Source organism: Lagenorhynchus albirostris, chromosome 13, assembly GCF_949774975.1.
Source record: "Lagenorhynchus albirostris chromosome 13, mLagAlb1.1, whole genome shotgun sequence".
In the NCBI taxonomy this organism is placed as follows: Eukaryota; Metazoa; Chordata; class Mammalia; order Artiodactyla; family Delphinidae; genus Lagenorhynchus; species Lagenorhynchus albirostris.
The window spans coordinates 58,582,517-58,606,282 of NC_083107.1; the positions used below are offsets into that span (position 1 = coordinate 58,582,517).

The 23,766-nt window shown below is 39.4% G+C and overlaps 1 protein-coding gene across 6 annotated transcripts in view; it reads left to right on the forward strand.

The window, feature by feature from the left end:
- Nucleotides 1-22,907, forward strand: part of DHX57 (DExH-box helicase 57) — a 56,887-nt gene extending 33,980 nt beyond the window's left edge. For 4 of the 6 annotated variants that reach the window (XM_060169184.1, XM_060169182.1, XM_060169183.1 and 1 more), the window contains exons 13-24: nucleotides 141-257; nucleotides 2,935-3,031; nucleotides 4,087-4,260; nucleotides 4,876-5,076; nucleotides 6,453-6,729; nucleotides 11,140-11,235; nucleotides 11,319-11,402; nucleotides 14,496-14,633; nucleotides 15,290-15,364; nucleotides 16,861-16,995; nucleotides 20,259-20,459; nucleotides 22,093-22,907. In XM_060169184.1, coding sequence (XP_060025167.1) covers nucleotides 141-257; nucleotides 2,935-3,031; nucleotides 4,087-4,260; nucleotides 4,876-5,076; nucleotides 6,453-6,729; nucleotides 11,140-11,235; nucleotides 11,319-11,402; nucleotides 14,496-14,633; nucleotides 15,290-15,364; nucleotides 16,861-16,995; nucleotides 20,259-20,459; nucleotides 22,093-22,236 — 1,739 coding nt within the window. In that variant the 3' untranslated portion in view covers nucleotides 22,237-22,907. The remainder of the gene's footprint in view (nucleotides 1-140; nucleotides 258-2,934; nucleotides 3,032-4,086; nucleotides 4,261-4,875; nucleotides 5,077-6,452; nucleotides 6,730-11,139; nucleotides 11,236-11,318; nucleotides 11,403-14,495; nucleotides 14,634-15,289; nucleotides 15,365-16,860; nucleotides 16,996-20,258; nucleotides 20,460-22,092) is intronic. The other 2 variants (XM_060169186.1, XM_060169187.1) reach the window with 1 other exon arrangement.
- Nucleotides 22,908-23,766: the final 859 nt, after the last annotated feature.

Sequence of the window (23,766 nt, forward strand, 5' to 3'; positions counted from 1 at the left end):
GAGACTGAAGGAAAAAAGTTCATTTCAGTACATTAAATGTGAACATCTGTGTTATTAAATCAAATCAAGACACCCACTTAGTTCCCAGGCATATTTTCTTCAATAAGGTGTAACTATCCTGATTTTTACCTTTCTTTCAGGGGTTAGCAAATCAGTCATCAAAACAATGGCCGTTATGGATTTTGAAAAGGTTAATCTTGAATTAATCGAGGCCTTGTTAGAGTGGATTGTGGATGGAAAGCACTCCTACCCTCCAGGTAACTGCTGCCTGTCTTAAGTGTGAGACAGCAAAGGGCAGGGAGTCTACTTCCTGAGATGGTGGGGATTGTGGGGACAGCCTCTCTTCCTGGAGCCCTCGCCCTGGTTTTTCACCTTTTCACCCCCAGTTGTGTGTACAGTTGTGTGTACAGTGTACAGTGTACAGTGTACAGTTGCTTATTAGGTTTTTCAGGAGGAAATTTTACCGTTTACCTTTTGAGGAAGTTTTACCTTTTACCCACTGAGCAAAAAGATGTTAACAAGACAAAGTCCAAAACGAAGAAGGCTGAAAAGAAGGCCTGGGTGTCCACATGTCAACACTCAGTCCCTGGCTAAATGGGAGTCTAATAATGAGTGTTTGAATCATGTGAAGACTATACCTGGAGGCCACAGGGCAATGGGGTTAAGAGAACAGGCTTTGGAAAGTCTGATAAAATTCCCTGCTACTCTGAGCTCTGTTACCTTGGATAATAAAGTCCTTATCTTTTCTATGCCTCAGGCTCCTTGTTTGTAAAATGAAGACAATAATAAATCCTCTATGTTGAGGATTAAAAGAAACCATACACAAAGCGCTTAGCACAGTGCCTGACATATATTTAATGCCCAGTAGCTACTACCCCTAACAATATTATAGTTATGCTAGTATATTTATCATTGTTATTATTATCACTGTTACTACTACTACTCCTACTGTTATAACACAGAGCAATCCCTCCCTTCCCCTTGCTCAGTGTCTTCCCAGTGACCTCTTTACCTCATTTGTAGTCCGTTATCTCCAGAATGAATGTCCCAGATCTTCTCATAACTGAATCCTTCACATCATTCAGGTTTCCAACAAATGTCTTCTCTTCAGAGGAGTCTTCTCTGACCACCCTATCTGTTGTCTGTCCCCTCACTCTATCACAATATCCAAAAATGGTTTTCATTTTCAATATAGCACTCAACACTATCCAAAATTATAGTTCTGCTTACTGATGGTCTCCTTCAGTAGAATGTAAGCTCTTTAAGAATAAGAATTTCTCGTGCACCACTGTATTCCTCAGACCCTAGAACAGAACCTGGAATCTTTAGGTATGGAGTAAATATTTGTTGCATGAATAGATGCAGCCATTGTTGAGTGATAATTAAGTGGAATCGTAGATCAGAAAACTACATTATGTGCTCACTACACAGTGCTTAATGACTGCCCTCTTCTGATTAGATCTTAATCATTATGTGGTATCTTCTAAGGAAACATGTGAGCCACATAAAATTATTGAAGTGCCTTGTTTCTCATTCCTTGGCAAGTAGCCATTGTTGGCTAATGCATTATCACTGGATGGAATATCTTATTTCATCCCAAAGGAAAAGACTATTACTGAAAAAAATCAAGTATAGCATCCAAAAAGAAATGTTAGAAAATTATCTGAATTCAAAGCAAAGTTGATGTAGTGATTAGGCAGTTGGTGATATATTTGTGAATATTAAAGATATCCTTGATACAGATGGCCAAGCCATGAGGGCAGAGCAGATCAGAAGACACATAAAAATACAGACAAATTTTTTTTTCCATCCATATAGATTATTTTACCACTCTTAAATTTTGTGCTACTTTAGTAGAGAGAAGCATGGGGTAGGTAATGGAAAAAGCATGGATCTGGTACCAGAAACCCTATATTTGTTTTCATACTCCCCTCTTATTAAGTTCTGTGACCTGACCATGTTACTGAGTCACCTTAAGGGTACTATTAATCTTCTTAACGGGTGGTTATGAGGATCAAATGAGATAATATATGTGAACATTCTTTGTAAACTATGAAGTACAGTATTAAAACCAACCTTGAAAGATAATCTTTTGTCCTTCTTCAGAGTTCAATTTTTGTAATAATTTAGTTTCCTTATTTACTTAGTGGGGAGAATAACCATGATAAATTATTGGTCATGAGTTCCTTATGGGCAGATCTTTGTTTTATTCTCCATTGTACCTAGCACAGAGCTGACAAAGACACCCAATAAATATTTGTGGGATTAAAGGCGGGGTTAGTGAAGACAGTGTCAATTTCCTCTGTGAATAAAGCACAAAAGCAGGTGACTATTGCTGAGTGACTGCTCTTGGCACAGAAATACACTATAATCAGTTATCACTGCTTATTTTCTTTAATGTAAAATTTTAAAGCCCATAAACCATTATTATGGCATGGTAAGTTAATATACTGCCTCTTCAACACATATCTAAATTTAGATTACCAGATTGGCTGGCCAATTATAGTTTCTTTTTCTCATTTCCAATAAAATGTTTATGGATTTTATTTACTAATGGGGAGAAGAGTCTTCCTGTCATATAAGATTAGAAGGATAACTCTTTCTACAGAAACAGAATGTCAGTGGCCAGTGCACTGAAGAAGTATGTTTAAAGAGCTTTGCTAATGATTCTTGTATAACGTAGGGCATTATATATTTCTACACATCATTTCTTTTTCTGTTTTCGAAAGATATAGTACCTCATTCATTCTGTAGTTATTAAGTCAGAAAATATATTCTAAAAGTTTGTTTTCCATTTAGTTCCCTGGGGACTTTACAAAGAAAAGAAAATTGACTGTGAAAAATCTCAGATTATTACATTTTTCGTTTAAAATTAAATCTGTATTAGTTTTTTCTTTTTCACATCTATCAGACTGATTCTTTTTATATACCCAGGTGCTATACTTGTATTTTTACCGGGACTAGCAGAAATCAAAATGCTTTATGAACAGCTACAGTCTAATTCTCTATTCAACAACAGACGTAGTAATCGGTAAGTTAATTGCTTTCTATATTCTTAATCATCCATTGCAGTTATGTGTGAAAATGAATAACCAGGAAGACCTCTTTGACTGTCATCACCCTCTTTCAACCCTGGTGTCACTGCTCAAAAATATGTTTGTTTATGCCAGCTGGGAATAGACAAAACAGTTTGTTCCAGGGAGTCAGTCATTTCCATTCCATTATATAAAAATGTTTCTCTTCACTTAGCGTAGTGACTCAGCAAAATTGCATGTGCAGTTAACCCTAGAACAACACAGGTTTGAACTGCATGGGTCCACTTATACATGGATTTTTTTCAATGGTAAATACTATAGTACTACATGATACATGGTTAGTTGAATCCATGGATGCAGAACCACAGATACAGAGGAACCACATATACAAAGGGCCAACTATAAATTATACATGGATTTTTGACTGCTCAGAGGATTGGCTTTCCCTAATCCGCATATTTTTTGAGGGTCAACTGTAATTTCAGTTGCCAGATACTGGGGATTGGAGAAGCCAGTGTTAATAACAACAAAGAAATGTTACCATTTTGAGAAAAAATAATTTTCAGTGGTTCCTATTCCAGTAGTAAGACAGACTGGGTGTGTCTTCATATCTAAGGGGACACTACTTGACAGATGAACACCCCCTAGAAATATAAGACTGAAGTTTCTTAGCATACATGACTGTCTCTGTCTCTCTTTCTCTGAATTTAAAGGTAGGGAAAAAATGATTCTTTGTTGGTTAGTGTGCTCCAGGCTTGTTACTTGTAGAATTGTAGAATGTCAACTATTTAGTCCTCTTGATTATTTACTAGTGAATTACACTCCAGTTTTTCCCAAGTTGATACAAAGTTTTTAGTTCATAGAACTGAGTAAATGTTTTTTAAGGGTCAGAAAGAACTTTCCCATTTAGAAGACCTGGGCCTCGAGGACAGGTTGTGGAGAAGCTGCTGATTTTTGGAGTCACATTGTTAGTTTTAATAGAAATTCACCCATTATAACCCAATTTCAGTGTTTTGTACTAGAACACTAAATCCTTTTTTTTTTTTTTTAGATGTGTTGTTCACCCACTTCATTCATCTTTATCCAGTGAAGAGCAGCAGGCTGTGTTTGTAAAACCTCCTATCGGTGTAACTAAGATTATAATTTCCACCAACATTGCTGAGACATCCATAACCATCGATGATGTTGTCTATGTCATCGATTCTGGGAAAATGAAAGAAAAGAGGTATCCTCTTTTGGTGATGTAAGAGAGGGGTTAACGATGCCGCATTTGGAGCAACACAGCTGTTAAAGGCTAATGCTATTAAGCTACATGGATTACATTTGAAAAAATACTTTATGAAAACTCTGTAGATATGAGTGATTCTGTAGCTAGGATCATGAATCTTATGTTCAAACAGAGGTAGAAATTTTAAGTTTTTACCTTAGAAATAATTATTTTTCCTTTTTCTTATATGCTTTACATGTGCTTGAATGAAAAAGAATTGGTATGGGAGGTGATGGAAATGTTAATTACCAAAAGGTTGGTAATCATTTCACAATGTATACATATATCAAAACATCACATTGTACACCTTAAATATCTGTAATTTTTATTTGTTGAAAATAAAATGAAAAAAAATTTTTTTTAATTGAATAAAGAAACTGTATGTAGTATATAGTACAGAAACCATTTAAATTAGCACAAAGTGCTCCCACCAGGGACTCAACTACCCCAGAACATGCGGGACACTGTCCTTCTACAGAAGTAGGATGGTTCATCTGTTCTGTCCATGCTAAGTAAAATTTTGACCACATTTTTATAAAGTAACTGCTTTTTACCTTTTCTTTTACTTTATAGATATGATGCCAGCAAAGGGATGGAAAGTTTAGAGGATACTTTTGTCTCTCAAGCCAATGCCCTGCAAAGAAAAGGTCGAGCAGGTCGTGTTGCATCTGGGGTCTGCTTCCATTTATTCACCAGCCATCACTTCAGTCACCAGCTTCTAAAGCAGCAGCTACCAGAAATACAAAGAGTGCCATTGGAACAGCTCTGTCTAAGGTACATCTTGATCCTTGTGTTCTGCTTCCGAAAGGTCCCAACGTTTCTCACCCTAAGTTCCATGTTTTCTTTTACTTAGTAGAAGATGTTTTGCTAGGCGTGGACTTGGATGAACTCATTCATTTGCAAAGAAAGAGCTCTTCAGTGTTGGCTTTACCATTCCTTTTAACTTTCTACACATAAAGATCTCTTGCATTGCAGAGGATGGCCCTAAAATAGAGCTTAAGAATACATTTATAAGTCAGGAAAGTAATCTAACTTATCAAGAAATTTCTGCTAGGGCAACACCAATATTAAATCATCGCAGGGGGAAATCTACACCCTCATTATCAGTTAGAACAAAGTGAACAAAAGCAATGTGAAAACACCATTATTTACCTGATGAACAAACAAGAACAAATATCATAAAATAGAATTTAACGAATGAATGATTAAACTCAGTGTTATTGAAGCTGGAGAACCTTTGGTTCAACCTTTCTGAAACTTTGCGTAGCGTATATAAGAACTCTAAAACTAGGGGCTTCCCTGGTGGCGCAGTAGTTGAGAGTTCGCCTGCCGATGCAGGGGACACGTGTTCGTGCCCCGGTCCAGGAGGATCCCACATGCCGCGGAGCGGCTGGGCCGGTGAGCCATGGCCGCTGAGCCTGTGCATCCGGAGCCTGTGCTCCGCAACGGGAGAGGCCACAACAGTGAGAGGCCCGCGTACCGCAAAAAAATAAATAAATAAAATAAAACTATCCATGCTCTTTGACCGAGTCATTATTTTGAGGGAGTATGCCCATAAAATGTTTACCCAAAGGGAAAAAAGTTACTTGTAGAAAGATGTTACAGCTCTTCTTTTATCCAATAGGTGTATTTTGAGAGCCTTCGATTACATTAGTAAAAATGTAAAGAAATTATAAGTGAAATAAATAAACTTTATATATGTTAGATTTTTCTCTTTCAAAAATTGCCTAAATTCATAATTTAAAACAGCTTCTCAAGAGCTGTCACAAGGCAGGACACAATGCAGGTTAACTTTATAAACAATTATTATGCAATTTCAGATGTGGGAAAGAGAGTAGGTGGATCATTTGAATTTTATTTCATGATTTGAACCCACTGTTATAGAAAAAAGCATTTTGGAAGTTTATAGAGAGAAATATATTTTGAATCTCAGTAAATTTCAGAATCTGAAAGTGTTTCTGTAACTTATTGCTAGGAGAAGTAAAAGACATAAGAGATTTTTTTTTAATTTATTTAAACTGGCATGGTTTGGTTTATGAAAGCATATATTGGGGAAATTATAAATTATTTTCATTCACAGAAGAAGCTTACCTCTTTGTGTCATCCCACCAGAAATAAAAATGACAAATTGTTTTGTTTTCTTTTTTCAGAATTAAAATTTTAGAGATGTTTAGCACTCATAATCTCCAATCTGTGTTCTCTCGGCTTATTGAACCCCCGCACACTGATTCTCTCCGTGCCTCAAAAATACGATTACGAGACTTGGGAGCATTAACTCCAGATGAAAAACTGACCCCTCTAGGGTATCACTTGGCTTCTCTGCCCGTAGATGTGAGAATCGGAAAACTAATGCTGTTTGGGTCTATCTTCCGCTGTTTGGATCCTGCTCTCACCATTGCTGCGAGTTTAGCTTTTAAGTCTCCTTTTGTAAGTAAACAGCATCCATCTGAACTGGAGTCTGTAAGTCTCTGAGGGGACCATGGGGGCTTCAGGGTTATGTGGGCCCCTAATACTTTTCCTGTGAGTATATTATATGTGAATCTTTCAGGCACAATGTCTCTTAACTTTTATTGGATCCTCAAAGAAATCCATGCCCCAAATAAAGATTAAGAACTAGAGAGCCAGCTTATTTAAGTCATCTAAATGTGCTTTTTATGGATCTGCTTTACTTGCTCATTATAGGAAAACCAGAAAAGCAAGCAAGCAAAAAGTGCCCCTGCCTGATTTTAAAAAACAATAAATATATTGGAGTACTTTTTTCAACAGCTTTGTTGAAATATAATTCACCCATGTAAAGTGTACAGTAGTTTTTAGTATTGTGCAGTCATCACCAGTTTTAGAACGTTTTTAATCACTTCATAAAAAAAAAACCTCTTAGGGGCAGGACAGGAATAAAGATGCAGACGTAGAGAATGGACTTGAGGACACGGGGAGGGGGAGGGGTAAACTGGGACGAAGTGAGAGAGTGGCATGGACATATACACACTACCAAATGTAAAATAGATAGCTAGTGGGAAGCAGCCGCATAGCACAGAGAGATCAGCTCGGTGCTTTGTGTCCACCTAGAGGGATGGGATAGGGAGGGTGGGAGGGAGACGCAAGAGGGAGGAGATATGGGAATATATGTATATGTATAGCTGATTCACTTGGTTATACAGCAGAAACTAACACACCATTGTAAAGCAATTATACTCCAGTAAAGATGTGAAAAAAACAAACAAAAAAAAACCACCTCTTAGCTGTCACTCTCCTGTTTCCCTCCAACCCCCCATCCACTCCATTCATAGATAACCACCAATCTCCTTGCTGTGTTCATAGATTTGCCTCTTCTGGACATTTCATATTAATGAAACAATATAATATATAGTGTTTTGTGATTGGCTTCTTCACTTAGCATAATGCTTTTAAGAGTCATCTATGTTATAGCATGTATCAGTGCTTCATTCCTTTTATGACCAAATAATATTCCTTTGTATGGGTATAGTATGGGTATACCACATTTCGTTTATCCATTCAGCACTTGAAGGACATTTGGGATTGTTTCCACCTTTGGCTATAAACATTCATGTGCAAGTTTTTATGTAAACATATCTTTTCATTTGTCTTGGGTGTATACCTAGGAGTGAAATTATTGCGTCAAATACTATTTAACTTTTTGAGGAACTTCCAGACTCTTCCAGAGTAGTGGCATTTTACATTCTACCAGCATTTTATCAGGATTATAATTTTTCCACATCCTTACTAACACTTGTTATTATCTGACTTTATTATAACTGTTCTAGGTGGTGTGAATTTGTGGTTTTTGATCTGTATTTCTCTAATGGCTAATGATATTAAACATCTTTTCAGTTTCTTATTGCCCATTTGTATATCTGTCAAGAAATGTCTATTCAGATAGTTTGCCCATTTTTTAATTGGGTTATTTGTCCTTTTATTATTGAGTTATAAGAGTTCTTTATATATTCTGGATATAAGTTCCTTAACAGATACATGATTTGCAGATATTTTCTCCTATACTATGGGTTGCCTTTTTCACTTTCTTGATCTGTTCTTTGAAATACAAAAGTTTTTATTTTTATGAATTCCAATTTATCTAGTTTTTTGTTGCTCGAGCTTTTGTTGTTGTCATGGTTAAGAATCCATTGCCAAATCCAAAGTCTTGAAAATTTATCCTTATGTTTTTTCCTATAAGTTTTATAGTTTTAGCTCTTACATTATGGTCTTTGGCCCATTTTGAGTTAGTTTTTTAATATAATGTGAAGTAAGAATCCAGCTTCATTCTTTTGCGTGTGACTGTACTGTTGTCCCATCACCATTTGTTGAAAAGACTATTCTTTCCCCACTGAATGGTGTTAGCATTCTTGTCAGTAATCAACTGACCATAAATACATGGGTTTATTCCTGGATTCTCAATTCTGTTCCATTGAGTTGTATGTCTATCCTTAGGCCAGTTCCATGCTGTCTTGATTCAAAATACAAAACTCTAGTTTTGTAGTAAGTTTTGAAATTGGGAAGTATGAGTCCTCCAACTTTGTTCTTTTTATTAGTGTCTTGAGGATTTTTACATTCATAAGAGTTATTGGTCTGTTGTATTCTTTTCTTGTGATGTCTTTACCTGGCTTTGGTATCAGAGTAATACTGGCCACATAATGATTTGGGAAGTGTTCCCTCCTCCTTTATTTTTTTGAAGATTTTGTGAGAATTAATGTTAAGTCTTCTTTAAATGCTTGGTAGAAATCAGCAGTGAAGCCACTTGGTCTTTTCTTTGTGGGTAGTTTTTTTTTATAATTAATTCAACCTCTCCACTTCTTATAGGTCTATTCGGATTATCTGTTTCTTTTTGAGTCAGTTTTGATCATTTTTTTTTCCTAGGAATTTGTCCATTTCATCTAAATTACCTAATTTATTAATATATAAACATAGTATTTTATAGTCCTTTTTATTTCTGAGAGCTTGTTAATATCCCCTTTCATTTCTGATTCTAATAATTTGAACCTTCTCTTTTTCTTGATCAATTTAGCTAAAGGTTTGTCAGTTTTGTTGATCTTTTCAGAGAACCAGCTTTTTGTTGGTTTTCCCTACTGTTTTTCTGTTCTCTATTTTATTAATTTCTGCTCTTTGTTTCTTTCCTTCTGTTTGTTTCATTTTTAGTTTGTTCTTCATTTTCCAGTGTCTTAAGGTGGAAGTTTATTGATTTGAGATCTTTCTTCTTTTTTAGTATAGACATATACAGCTATAAATTTTCTCCTATAGACTGCTTTAGCTGCATCCTGTAAGTTTTGGTATGTTTTGTCTTCATTTTCATTCATTTCAAGTATTTTCTTTTTTTTTTTTTTTTTTTTGGTGCATTGGGTTTTCGTTGCTACGTGCGGGCTTTTTCTAGCTGCGGTGAGCGGGGGCTACTCTTCACTGTGGTGCGTGGGCTTCTCACTGCAGTGGCCTCTCTTGCTGTGGAGCACGGGCTCTAGGCATGCAGGCTTCAGTAGTTGTGGCGCATTTCAAGTATTTTCTGATTTCCCTCTCTAGTTTTTCTATGACTCATTGGTTATTTAGGCATGTGTTGTTTAATGTCCACATATCTATGAGTTTCCCAGTTTTTCCCTTTTACTGACTTCTAATTTCATTCTCTAGTGGTCAAAGAACATACTTTGTATTATTTTAGTCCTTTAAAACTTACTAAGCTTTGTTTTATGGCTAAGTATATGCTCAGTCTTGGAAAGTATTCCATGTAGACTTGAAAATGAATATTCAGCTGTCATTGGGTAGAGTGTCACTCTTCCTTTATTTTCACCATGGCTTATCTCAGATAGATAGGGGAATAGATGTAATAATTTTCTTCAGTTTTAATGTTATACTTCATGGAATTATAAACTCACAGATCTGCAAAAAGATCTTAGTTTCAGCCCCCTCATTGAACAACAGATGACAAAACCAAGCTACAGATGTAGCTTGCTCAGAGACATACAGTCAGTATTATTGTGAACAAGACCTCCATTGCCTATTTCTCAAATCATCTAAATAACCTCTCACTGTCTGTTTTCTTTTATTGGAATGCAGAAATTGTTCGTTAGAAATATTGATGTCATCCTTAGCCAAAACTGAACACTTGTCCTTTGCTGGGTTCTATAAACATAGTTAATTCCCAAATGTAATCCTTTTCCCACTAGTCTTCCTAAAAAGGAAGAAAATTTATTTTCAAATAGAAAATAAAATTTTATTATTGTTGTGTTAGCTATAAAGGTGTCCAAATATATGAAAATTAGAGAGAAGCTCCGTAGTTGGTTTAGAATGACTTTCAGTGTGATACAGCTTGGGCCTCAGTGTAACTTGCTCTTGCTGGTGTCTTTAGTACATGTGTATGTTGCAGCAAGAGAAGGCAGTGAAAATTAAGTTCTCAGCTGATTTTACTAATTTGTAGGGAAAAGGAGGACCTGTAAACATTATTTTTAAAAGGAAAAAAACATGAATTATGGGTATAGAAATAAGGGAGACTTAAGTATAGAAGATGAATAAGAATCTGTAAAATAAAGATACCACAGAGTTAACAGAATCTTAGATTTTAGATGTAGCTTTAGAATGAGTGGCTCTTTGATGACATCTTGCCACTAGGAAGTAAAAGACCCAGTAGAGGTTATTTTGGGTGGGCAGATGGACTCACAAGGACAAGTAGGACTGTTAGCTTGGCACTTAACCACCATAATTACTTTTAACCAGCCACCCACTGTGTACTCTGTTCCACACAAAATAGTTCCCGAGGCACCTGGCTTCAGCAGTAGGAAAGTGCCATTTGGAACCCTGGGTAAAACGTGTCCTTCAAACCTGGTTTTCCTCATTTAGGTATCTCCCTGGGATAAAAAAGAGGAAGCTAACCAGAAAAAGCTAGAATTTGCATTTGCAAACAGTGATTATCTGGCCCTTCTACGAGCATATAAGGTAAGCATACAACCTAATAGCTGAGATTTATTACCAGAGTTGGCACTAAAGACAGTAACATTTTGATTTTCTCCAAAATTTAGGGATGGCAGCTAAGTACGAAAGAAGGTATGCGTGCAAGTTATAATTACTGCAGACAAAACTTCTTGTCAGGAAGAGTTCTTCAGGTGAGTTGTTTCTGTGGAAATTTGTTTTCATTCATTTTCTATTGTAGCGCACCGGAGGGTGTTGCAACTTTATCTTGCTTGTCCTGCCTTGACATTGAAAATGTTATTTTTGGAATATGCTTGGCTTTACCACCTGGGTAAAACAGACTCCTGAACTCTGACATCTGGCCTTTTGTGCTGAACCTTTCAACTGATCTGTTCTTCCTCTTTTCAGTGAATCTGTGTTTAACTTCTGTGGAGGCTAGGGGAATATAGGCACTCTGAAGATTTCTGCTTACTGGAAGTCAGTTTTTTCCATAGTTATACCAAACATTCTTAACCCGGATCCATAAGCCCCTGAAATTGTATGCAAAGTCATACCCTTATACGTAACGTGCATTATTCTGGAGAAAGGGATCATAGCTTCATCAGATCCTCAAAGCGGTCTATGACCATCGCCAAACCCCTTACCCTCTCCCTAAAACCAAAGACTGAATACTGAACCAGATTTTCTTTGTTAATTCTTCTGTCCATCAGAGGCTACTATGTCAATAACAAGTACACAAGAAAGAGAAAGAAAGGTTTATTATCTTCTGTGTAATAACAGGCAGGGCTCTGTCTTCTGTTGTAATAGTATTTTAGGCCGCCTTCCAAAGTGGCATGAAAAGCCAGAATAGGGCTTCCCTGGTGGCGCAGTGGTTGAGAGTCTGCCTGCCAATGCAGGGGACCACGGGTTCGTGCCCCGGTCCAGGAAGATCCCACATGCCGCAGAGCGGCTGGGCCCGTGAGCCATGGCTGCTGAGCCTGCGCGTCCGGAGCCTGTGCTCCGCAGCAGTAGAGGCCACAACAGTGAGAGGCCCGCATACCGCAAAAAAAAAAAAAAGCCAGAACAATAACGGTGCATTATCTTTACAAAGCATCTATTTCACTCAAAGATTTTGAGGCTCGGGAGGGGGAAGGAATTAATTTCTATATTAGAAGATGTCTTGGAATAGAACACAAAATTAATGTTCATAGTACTTACCACTACCTGACAGCTAGTTATCTCTCTACCCCATAAGCTCCATCAGAGACGAGATTTTTTTTCTTTTTTTTTCTTTTTTTTTTTTGCGGTACACGGGCCTCTCACTGTTGTGGCCTCTCCCGTTGCGGAGCACAGGCTCAGTGGCCGTGGCTCACGGGCCCAGCCGCTCCGCGGCATGTGGGATCTTCCTGGACCGGGGCACGAACCCGTGTCCCCTGCATCGGCAGGTGGACTCTCAACCACTGCACCACCAGGGAAGCCCCAGAGCCGAGATTTTATGTTTTGTTCAATACTGTATCCCCAGTGCCTAGAACAGTACTTAGCACATAGTTGATGCTCAGTAAAATTCATTGAATGCATGAATGAATGGTTATTTAAAATGAAGTAAGAGACCTCAAAACCATCCCAGTATTTGCCTTTATTCTTCTCTGCCTTTAGGTGTACTGCAGTGAGGCGTTTTGAGAAGACAAAGGCTCTAGCTTTATTCTAAGTACAACAAAAGCAATGATTTTCAATCCTGGCTACAGATTAGATTCACCCGAGGGAGCTTAAAAAAAAAAAAAGTAAAAATACCCAAATTCCACTCCAGGCCAATTACATCTGGATCTCCAGGGGTGGAGCCTGAGCATGTTTATTTTCCTTGTTGTTGAGTTCACCAAGTGATTCTAATATGCTGCCAGGGTTGAGAAGCACTGGTCTAAAGAGTATTTTATATGTAAGGTGCAGTAATATTTTCTTGAGTCATTAAGAGTTTTAAGTATAAAATAATATTTCTTTTAAATTACATTTTTTACTAAATTTATTCTTTTTCTTTAGGATGTGTGTAGATTTTGCTGTGATCTATGAGGGCCATCAAACAGCTACCTCTGGACTTCACTAAAGTCCAGCTTAGATTGTATTGTAGAATGTTTTGTGTTTCTTTTTTTAATCGACTTTTTCTTTTATAATTTATTTATTTTTGGCTGCATTGGGTCTTCATTGCTGCATGCAGGCTTTTCTCTAGTTGCGGTGAGCGGGGGCTACTCTTCATTGCAGTGCACAGGCTTCTCATTGCGGTGGCTTCTCTTGTTGCGGAGCATGGGCTCTAGGTGCCCGGGCTCAATAGTCGTGGCTCGTGGGCTCTAGAGCGCAGGCTCAAGTTGTGGCGCACGGGCTTAATGGCTCCACAGCATGTGTATCTTCCCAGACCAGGGCTCGAACCTGTGTCCCCTGCATTGGCAGGCGTATTCTTAACCACTGCGCCACCAGGGAAGTCCTAGAATTAGTTTTATTTATTAAGATATTAAAACCTTGTGAAATAGAACGCTGGTATATTTAACTCCTAGTTATATTTTGCCATGTTATACATCTGTGATTGACAGTCCAAGAAAATACTTAAATTGTCATCAGATACAGGGTAGCATTGCTTAGCTTTCCATCCCTTTGATTGTCATTATCTGCTTCTCTGTTGTCTGATACACAGCTCATATTTGAACAGATGCCAGAGGTTTGTGCTTTTCATTCTCACACTTGTGCTCAGATGCAGAAAGGGGTTTCTAAATCTAAACCACTTAATAGTATTCCTAGTTATAGGGAAAATGTGAGCCAGCCAAGTTCACAAAGTAAGAGAAAGAGGGAAGGTTCTGAGGTGGGTGTTCTGCATCTTTTAAGAGAGAACACTAACCACTTTAGGCTCGGGTAAGGCACTAAGAGGACCTGAGCAGAAAGGAAGTAGGAAAAACCAGACAGTGTCACAGCACCTTGAGCTAGAGTTCCACAAAGGAAACTACGTTTTTGGCTGTCCTAAGAATTGCGAGGAAAATCAGACCTACCCAAAATCCAATTAATGGTTTGGTTTTTTTTAACATAATCTAGAATTAAATGATCTTTGGGTTTTCTGAAATTTGTGAATTTCTGTGTAATGGTTTTACACTGCTGGTTTGTATGAGTGAAAACTGCCCTTTTGTGAATGAACAGACAAGATAATCTTCATACCTGTTTGGTAAACCCATGAGTCTCATTACTATACGCTGAACTAATTCGTTTTTGTAGTCATTCTTACCTTTGATATGTTGATGCCCCTGCTTAAAGATTTTTTCCATTTCTTTCAGGAAATGGCCAGCCTCAAACGACAGTTCACGGAACTGTTATCGGATATAGGCTTTGTGAAAGAGGGACTCAGAGCAAGGGAAATTGAGAAAAGGGCCCAAGGAGGAGGAGATGGTATCTTGGATGCCACAGGAGAAGAGGTAAAGAATGTGTAGTTAGTTCTTACTTCTCTTTGATGATCACACTCATAGTCTGTTACCTCAGGAACACTTGTAGGCCTTGTTCACTTAAGCCCTATGAGCAGTGGATTAGTGCCATTCTTGATTTTCTTTCCACAAATGTCAGCTAACACTCAGAAAAACAGGAGTTTTTTTGTTGATTGTTGCTTCTGTTTTTTTTAAATTTCACATTGGTTCTTGGTAGGTCCATCAGAGGTAGAACGGACTTTCCAATAATGTCTTCTTAATCAGACCAGCCTTTTTCAAACCCAGGATAGTTTTGTATGTAATAAGTATCAGAAGAACAATTCAAGATGAAACCTGATGCCACTCTGTTCTAAGTACAGTTAGTACTTTCTGGAAATTGTGAACATCTCATGAACCAGAATCTTTCTCTCGACTGATCCTTGGGAACACTGGCTTTGTAACTGCTCTGCAGAGATCTAGAAAGTAATTATGGACTTCTTGGAATGGGTACTGTGTGAATGTGGTCCAGTAGATTTTTTTTTTTTTACTTAGAAATAATTTTTCTAGCAAAGTGATAGAAATGAGATGCTTTTTAGAAATCAAGAGAAATATAATTTCCAGGGATAGAAATAGCCACATTACTTAAAAGATTAATGCTGTATTTCTCATAGGCTAACTCAAATGCTGAGAACCCCAAGTTGATATCAGCAATGCTGTGTGCTGCTCTATATCCAAATGTAGTGCAGGTAAGGAAACATTTTTCCTGGGTCCTCCCACTTCCTGTTTGATTTTAGCCAAGGGTTGTAAGTTAAGACATGCACATTAATCATCTTAAAGACACACACACACAGCCTTTTAAACGTAGTATATATTTCCAATTCTTCAGTTCCCCAAATGTGTTGATAAATCATTCAAGAACACATTTATTATATAAAATAAGGTGCCTTTTTAATCCTTCTGACATTATGACATTCCAGAAATTAAAATGGACATAAATGTCACTGTCAGCCAGTCTGTGCATAACTAACCTATGTTAGGTAGAAATTTGATTCTACTACAATTTCCCTTATGCCCTCTACTCTGGACTAAAATTAGATAAGAACAAACAAGTCAGTGCCTTGTCACGGGACCGCCTATGATCCCCCTCTTCTGGAAACCCTACCTGAATGTACTGTCGGACTTTTACCTGAGATTTGGTTATCCAGTCCTTGTCAAACTTAGAATGTGAAGTTGTCAGAGTACTGAAGCATTTCTCACTTAACTTTTTGATAAATGTTCAGTTGATGTCTGCTGATTCATTTATGGCTTATTTTTGCTTAGTGCTTGCATGCTTTTCAAATCATTTGAAATTTACTTTAAAAAAAAATCATGTGGAGAAAAGCTATGGAGACACTTAAAAAATCAGGGGTGAGGGGGATGAATAAGCAGAGCACAGAAGATGTTTAGGGCAGTAAAAATACTCTGCATGGTACCATAATGATAGATAACATGTCATACTTGCCCAAACCCACGGAATGTACAACAACAAAAGTAAACCCTAATGTAAACTATGGACTTTGGGTGATGATGTGACAGTGAGGTGCTGTATAGCCACTGAGAAGTATGTTTTAGGAAAATATTTATAGAAAATGATCCTATATTAGTTTTAATACGTATATATTTATTTCTATATATAAATATAAATATAACAGAAAACTAAAATGATATATGTCAAACATTAATGTTAGTTATTTCTTAATCATGGGATTACAGGAGTTATTATAGGTTATTACAAGATGTTGACTATTGTTCCCTGTGTTATATAGTAGTAATGTTATTTTCTACAGTAAATATGGAGGGGGGTGTGTGTGCACATAAGCTTTTCATTTTTTGTGTGTGTGAAACAATCTGTTTTTCACTATTTTGAAAAATTCATTTGGAAATGTTGGATTGGTATTGGAATTGTCAGCAGATTCCTGGTCCAGTGTTGCCAGCTGAATCTCTTTCCCTGATAATCAGGGCAGACCTGAAACATCAACGTGGTTTCTCCCCCATGTGGCTGGTGTGTAGTATAGTCACCCAGAACTACATGGTTCAAAAAAAGAAAAAGAAAGCATGCTTATACTGCTTCCAAAAGGAAACAGAGAGAGGGAAGCAGCAACAAGGGCATTCAGACAAGACTTTTTTTGTCAAGGGATACATCCTACAATGGAAATACGTATTACATATAATTTTTTTTTTTAAACAAATACCTGTTGTTTAGGTGAAAAGCCCAGAAGGGAAATTTCAGAAGACCAGTACCGGAGCTGTCAGAATGCAACCGAAATCAGAGGAATTGAAGTTTGTCACCAAGAACGATGGATATGTACACATTCACCCTTCATCAGTGAACTACCAGGTCAGGATGGCTGGGTATACTTAACAGTCAGGTTCCACATCCACAGATTCAACCAATGCGAATTGTGTAGTACTGTAGTATTTAGTATTGAAAAAATCTGAGTGTAAGTGGACCCATGCAGTTCAAAGCCTTGTTGTTCAAGGGTCAAATGCATTTACACATGGCAGGTCCTGGGGTGAGAAACAGTCCCTTCACTTCAGCCAAACCTTGTTCCATCACTCACTGTCTTTAGCAGCATCACTGACTTGGGGAAAGTTGAATAAGCACAAATGTACTGGAAATTGAACTATTAAGCCTGCTTTCAGATATAAAATTGTTTTTTTGTGGTGGTGATTTAAGAGGTCATGATGTAATTCTCTCACTCCATCTGTGCCTTAAGAGGCCATGACCTGTGCTTGTCGATCCAACTTCCTCAGCTCTCCTTCTTCCTTCAGCCAATTGCTGGGAGGCTTCTGCTCCCACCCCTCCACTAAATTCATCAAAAGTCATGAATAACCTCCTAGTTTTCAAATATAGGGAACAAATTCCCTGGCTCTCATCATACTTGACTCATGAAGTATTTGACATTGCTGACTTCCCTACCTCTTGACAATCTTTGATGCTTTTTGCTTCTGAAATATCACTTTCTTCTCTCTCACTGATCATCCCCCTCTAGCCCCTTTACCAGATTCTCTTCCCTTACTCTGAAATCGTGGTTCTGTCCTTGTTCTCTTATTACAGTGCACATAATCTTCCTGAACCACCAGGGCACAACATCGTGGTTCTAACTGCCACCTACATGCTGACACAGACCCCAAATCTCTCTCTCTCATCCTGGGCTTTTTTTTCTGAGCTGTCTTGCTAGAAATCACCACCTGGATGCCTTCTAGTCACCTCAAACTCAAAAGCTAAAAAAAATCAAACTCATTATCTCTGAATTCACTCCTCTGTGTTCCCTGTCTTGGTGAAATGGGACCATCCAAATCAGAACCCTGGAGTCACATGGACCCTGCTTCTTTTCTCCTGATGCCAGTCTAGTTGGTCACCAGGTCCCAACACTTCCACCTTTTGACATGTCTCAGATTTTCCTTCTCTTGTCCCTGCTGCCATTTCCTCAGTTCAAACCCCAAATATCTGTCTCTTGCCTGAAGTACTAATCTTACTTCTGGTGCTTTCTCTCTCCAACCTTTCATACTACTGCTGCCAGAATCATCTTTACAAAACACACATTTGATTATGTCATACTCTTGCTTAAAACTCTTCATATAAACTCTCCTACAACCCTTCACATCTAGCCCCTTCTTAGCCCATGTCCCCTGCCCCAACCCACTCCTGTCATTCTTTATGCTCCAGCGATACCAGACTACCAACAGTGTCCCCCGGTGCCATGACACAGGACACACTGTCCTCTATGCCTGGAATGGCGTTCTAATTCCCCAGCAGGCCCCTACTTAACCTCTAGGCTCCCATCATATATCCGTTTCCCAGTGTCCCTCTCGTAGTTGCTCCTTACTTCCGTTCCGTCACTGTATAGTGTGCGTTTTTCCACTGTTGTACTTATCACATTATTTTATAGCTTATGGTATGTCTCATTCATGGACTTGTAAAATTCCTGAAGACAGGAAATTGAATTTTATTCATCTCTGCGTTCTTGATGTCTAGCACAGTGCCTAGCCAGCACAGTGCCTAGCCAGCACAGCTGAAAGCAGATGTTCAATAAAGCTTCATCTCGATAAAGAGATGAAGGAGGAAAAGAGAAAAGGAGAATGCAGGAAGAGAGTTTGAAGTGTTAGGGCTGGTCAGCCTGTGAAACTACTGAGTAAAGTGTCAGCAAAGCATGAAAAGAAGTGTTAAGCTCAGAAGAGTCTGAGGACCAGGAAGTCATCTGCCCTCTTGGCTGCATGTGTACTTAGGAACCGGGGGCCCAAGTTACCTCCACTCGTCCTCTCCTGCGTTTACCATGACATTTCTTCAGTGAATCCAAGTCATTCATGCATCCACTCAGTATCTGCTAGCACCTCCTCTGTGCCAGGCATTGTTGCAGGCCATGGAGGACAGCGGATGAGCTAGGGAGACAAGGTCTCTGCCCTCAGGGAACCTACATTCTAATGGGGAAGACAGGCAAGAAATAAGTAAACAAATAATCTCAGGTTAATGACAAATGTTATGAAGGAAAATAAAACCGTAAGAGATCGAGAGTGACAGAAGAGGGGCTTTTTTTTTTAAACTATAGTTGATTTACAGTATTGTGTTAGTTTCAGGTATATAGCATCAGATTCGTTTCCACTATAGGTTATTACGAGATATTGCATATAGTTCCCTGTGCTATACAGTAATCCTTGTTATTTATCTTTTATATACCGTGGTGAATATCTATTAGTATTAATCCCATACTCCTAATTTATCCCTCCACCTCCCAAGAGGGGCTACTTTACATAGAGTGACCAGGGAAGAACTCTCAGGAGAAAACAATTGAGCAGATCCTAAATGAAGTAAAGGGCAAGTCACGCAGGTATCTAAAGAGAGGACATTCCAAGCTGAGGAAATAAGTGCAAAGACCATGAGATGGGAGCATATTTGGTGTGTTCCAGGAAATGCAAGAAGGCAGCCAGTGCAAATGGAGGGGATGGTTAGGGGTGGAAGTGGTAGATGAGTTGGGACAAGCGGGCAGGGATCAGGTCGTGTAGGATCCACAGAAGGATCTGAGATTTTATCCTTGGGAAGTCTCTGGAGGGTTCTGAGCCCTAACTGGTTTTTAGAAGATCACTGTGGCCTCTGTATGGAAAAGAAACTGTGAAGGTGCAGAAGGGCAGGTACATAGGAAACCATTGCAGTGGCCTGTATGAGATGACAGTTTGCATGAGGTGGTAGCTGTGGAAGTGGTGAGAATCTGTCAGTTCATCATGTATTTTGAAAACAGAGCTGACAGGACTTAGTGATGATATAGATGGAGTGAGGGAGAGAGAGCAATCAAGGATGGCTTCTAAATTGGGAGCTTGAGCAACTGGGTGCAAACTGGGTGAATGGGAGTATCATTTAATGAGATAGTGAACACCACAAGGAGGGGAAAATTGAGAATTCCTTTTGAACACAACAAATCTGAGATGCCTGTTAGATGTCCAAGTACAGACATCAAGTAGGCAGTTGCACATACAAGGCTGGAGCTCAGGGGAACCTACAGGCTGAAGGTAATTTTGGGAGTCATTGGACAGGTGATGATTAAATCCCTGGGACTGGTGGAGTTCCCCTTATGTTGCCAGTGACATAACTGTCATATGTTTCAGGTCAGACACTTTGACAGCCCCTACCTGCTGTACCATGAGAAGATCAAAACCAGTCGGGTGTTCATCCGAGACTGCAGCATGGTGTCTGTGTACCCGCTGGTCTTGTTCGGAGGAGGACAAGTGAATGTGCAGCTCCACAGGGGAGAGTTCATTGTCTCCTTGGATGATGGTTGGATCCGTTTTGCAGCAGCTTCACATCAGGTAAAGGATAACGAGTCTGTCGCATGAGGCTCAGGCCATGAGGGGCTATGATAATAGGAAGTATAGAGCATTTCTTCAGGGAACAAGGACCACAGAGCTGAGTAAGAGTGAATGATGGGTCTGCAGGGGACACTAAGCAAGACTGAGGCTGAAGTGAGGCCGGGGTGGGGGGGGGGCCTTAGTAAGAGTTCAGGAAGCACACTAGGAGGGGAAGCCCAGGACAGCTGGTGTGAAAGGCGTCGGACAGAAGCTGTGAGGGAGGTGTTGGCACTTCCTAATTGTTATACAAGTTCAAAGAAAATCAAAATATAGATGAGCAGAACTAAGTAAAAATCACCCTGATTCCACAACCACCATTAAAAAAAATGTCTCAATTATTCACTATATGGAGTCTCTAGAAAACGTTTAAGGGGGAGTATGTTTAAGATATAAACATTTTTAATATTTGCATCTCTTAGAAATCTTCTCTTGCAGGAGGCAGAAACACCAACTCAAACATTACAGTTAATTCCCTTTAAAGTCTGAAGCGGCACAGTCCAGGAGAAATATATGTGCCACATACCTAATAATTTTTCTAGTAGCCACATTAAAAAAAATAAATAGGTGAAATTAGTTTTAATATTTTATATAGCAGAAAACATCTAAAAAGTTTTAATTTCAACATGTAATCAATATACTTTTTTCATACTAAGTCTTCAGAACCTGGTGTGTATTTTATACTCACAGCGCATCTCGATTCGGATCAGGCACATTTCATGTGGTCAGGAGATTAGCCACATGGGACAGTACAGGTCAAGAGGTCCAGGCAGTGTTGGTTTGATTCAGCTGCTTAACAACAAAAGCCTGTCTGGCCCTGTGGTAGCAGGACGGCTGTAGTGGCTCCTGGGTCACGTCCGTGCAGCATATACTGTCCAAAAGGGAAGACAGAACGCTTCTTTCCTAAAAGTTCCAGCAAACCTCCTCTCCTAAACCAACTCCTGTGGCTGAAGAATGTCATGGACTCTAAGGCCTGGACCACCTGGACCATTCACTCTGGCAGGGCACATGGCGTGAGCCTGCGTGATGTGGACAGAGTCCACCCTGCAGGGTTGCCAGACAGCGGAGCAGCAGCCGAACAGATGCTGGCAAGACACGCACAGTGGCACTGCGTCAGCACAGGCAAACTGCCGTAAAACATGGAGGCTGTCTTCCAGCCCTGTCCCCACCAACAAAAGCGGACAAATTCCAAAGTTAAAGAGATTTTTTTGGTTTAACATCTGCCATTTTTAATTCTCCATTTTCCTGCTTCTCCTCTCGGAGCAAATTGTAAAAGTCGACCAAGCTTTAATATGGAGAACACTATATAAAAGCCATATTTCCCGATTTAATCTTTTCTTTAAATGAGATGTTAGAGAGGAGGCTTTTTAAAATGGACCCCACTTAGCATATTACAGAGCTGACATTGAGTGTATGGTCCTATAATTGCATCAAGAAATTTTAGAAGCAGTTTTAGAAAAAAATGTTTAGTTCCCCCACCATGGAATTAAAATAGCAGAAATCTAGAATAATGATAATCATAACTGGAGAATTTCCTTTAATAACCTTTCCTCCCCTGTTGGTCGAAGCACTGCTTACATTGCAACTTTCATTTTAGGTGGCTGAATTAGTAAAGGAACTTCGCTGCGAACTTGACCAGCTTCTCCAGGATAAGATAAAAAACCCAAGCATAGATCTGTGTACCTGTCCTCGAGGGTCACGGATCATCAGCATGATTGTGAAACTTGTCACCACACAATAAAGACCAGGCTCGGGAGAGTGCTTGCTACTCACCTGCTTGCTCAGCTGGGAAATGACGGCAGCACCTCTACCTCGAGCTGCAGCTCCGCGATGGGGCTGCCCTGGTGAAGGAGCCCAGGGCAGGCACTGCCAAGTCAGCTGAGGCGACGCACACCTTTAGGGAAATTTTTCACACTAAGTATTTCTAACCAAGCAGTGGGCATTCCCAGCACAATTTGGAGTGTCGATGTGAGTTTGAAAACCAACTTGCCTGTATTTTTCTCTCTGACTGCCCTGGAATGAATGAAATTCATCTGATTAACAGGAAAGTGAATATTTAATACAATTCTGTTTTAATCTATGTATTATTTTTCTCCTGCTTTTTACTGGGGTGAGATAAAGGGCATGAGGAGAAATATCAGTTGTTTTTTTTCTGTCATAAAGGCTCAACTGAAAGAAGTCAGAACAGAGAAGGAAAAATAATCATGTGAGCAAGAAAAATTAAAATTTCATTTCGGCTATAGGCCATTACATAAACTTCATTCGTGAGGGATTTTTACTCATTAAAGTTCAGCTTAAAAAAACCAAACTTAATGAGCACTTATTTGTTATCAGAATGTGAGCTGGTTTTATCCATAACACACTTCTTTTTTTTTTTTAAATAAATTTATTTATTTATTTTTGGCTGAGTTGGGTCTTCGTTGCTGTGCACAGGCTTTCTCTAGTTGCGGCGAGCAGGGGCTACTCTTCGTTGTGGTTCGCGGGCTTCTCATTGCAGTGACTTCTCTTATTGCAGAGCACGGGCTCTAGGCACGTGGGCTTCAGTAGTTGTGGCACGTGGGCTCAGTTGTTGTGGCTCACAGGCTCTAGAGCGCAGGATCAGTCTTTGTGGCACACGGGCTTAGTTGCTCCACAGCATATGGGATCCTCCCGGACCAGGGCTCGAACCCGTGTCCCCTACATTGGCAGGTGGATTCTTATCCACTGCACCAGCAGGGAAACGCCACACTTACTTTTTTTTTTTTTTTTTTGCAGTACGCAGGCCTTTCACTGTTGTGGCCTCTCCCGTTGCGGAGCACGGGCTCCGGACGCACAGGCTCAGTGGCCCTGGCGCACGGGCCCAGCCGCTCCGCGGCATGTGGGATCCTCCCAGACCGGGGCACGAACCCGCGTCCCCTGCATCCGCAGGCAGACTCTCAACCACTGCGCCACCAGGGAAACCCCCCACACTTATTCTTAAAAGCAGAACAGTCTGGGTGTTTTCATTCTCTTGTAGGTTTTCTATTTAGGAATCTTATGAACTCACCTGGATCTAATGGCCACATTTCACATTACCCGAAGGAGAATTTTAATGGTATTCTCAGAACAGAGTTGGCATGGTTAAGGTAGAAAAGGTTGCCATACTAGTGTCAGTTTTGCAGCCATAAAAATACCTTCCATGGGACTGTTATTGTCAACCACCACTTAGGGTAATGGGGCACTAGCATTCTGAAAAAAAAAGTATATATATATTTATACTTTCCCTGGACATTTTTCAGTGTGACCAAGAAGA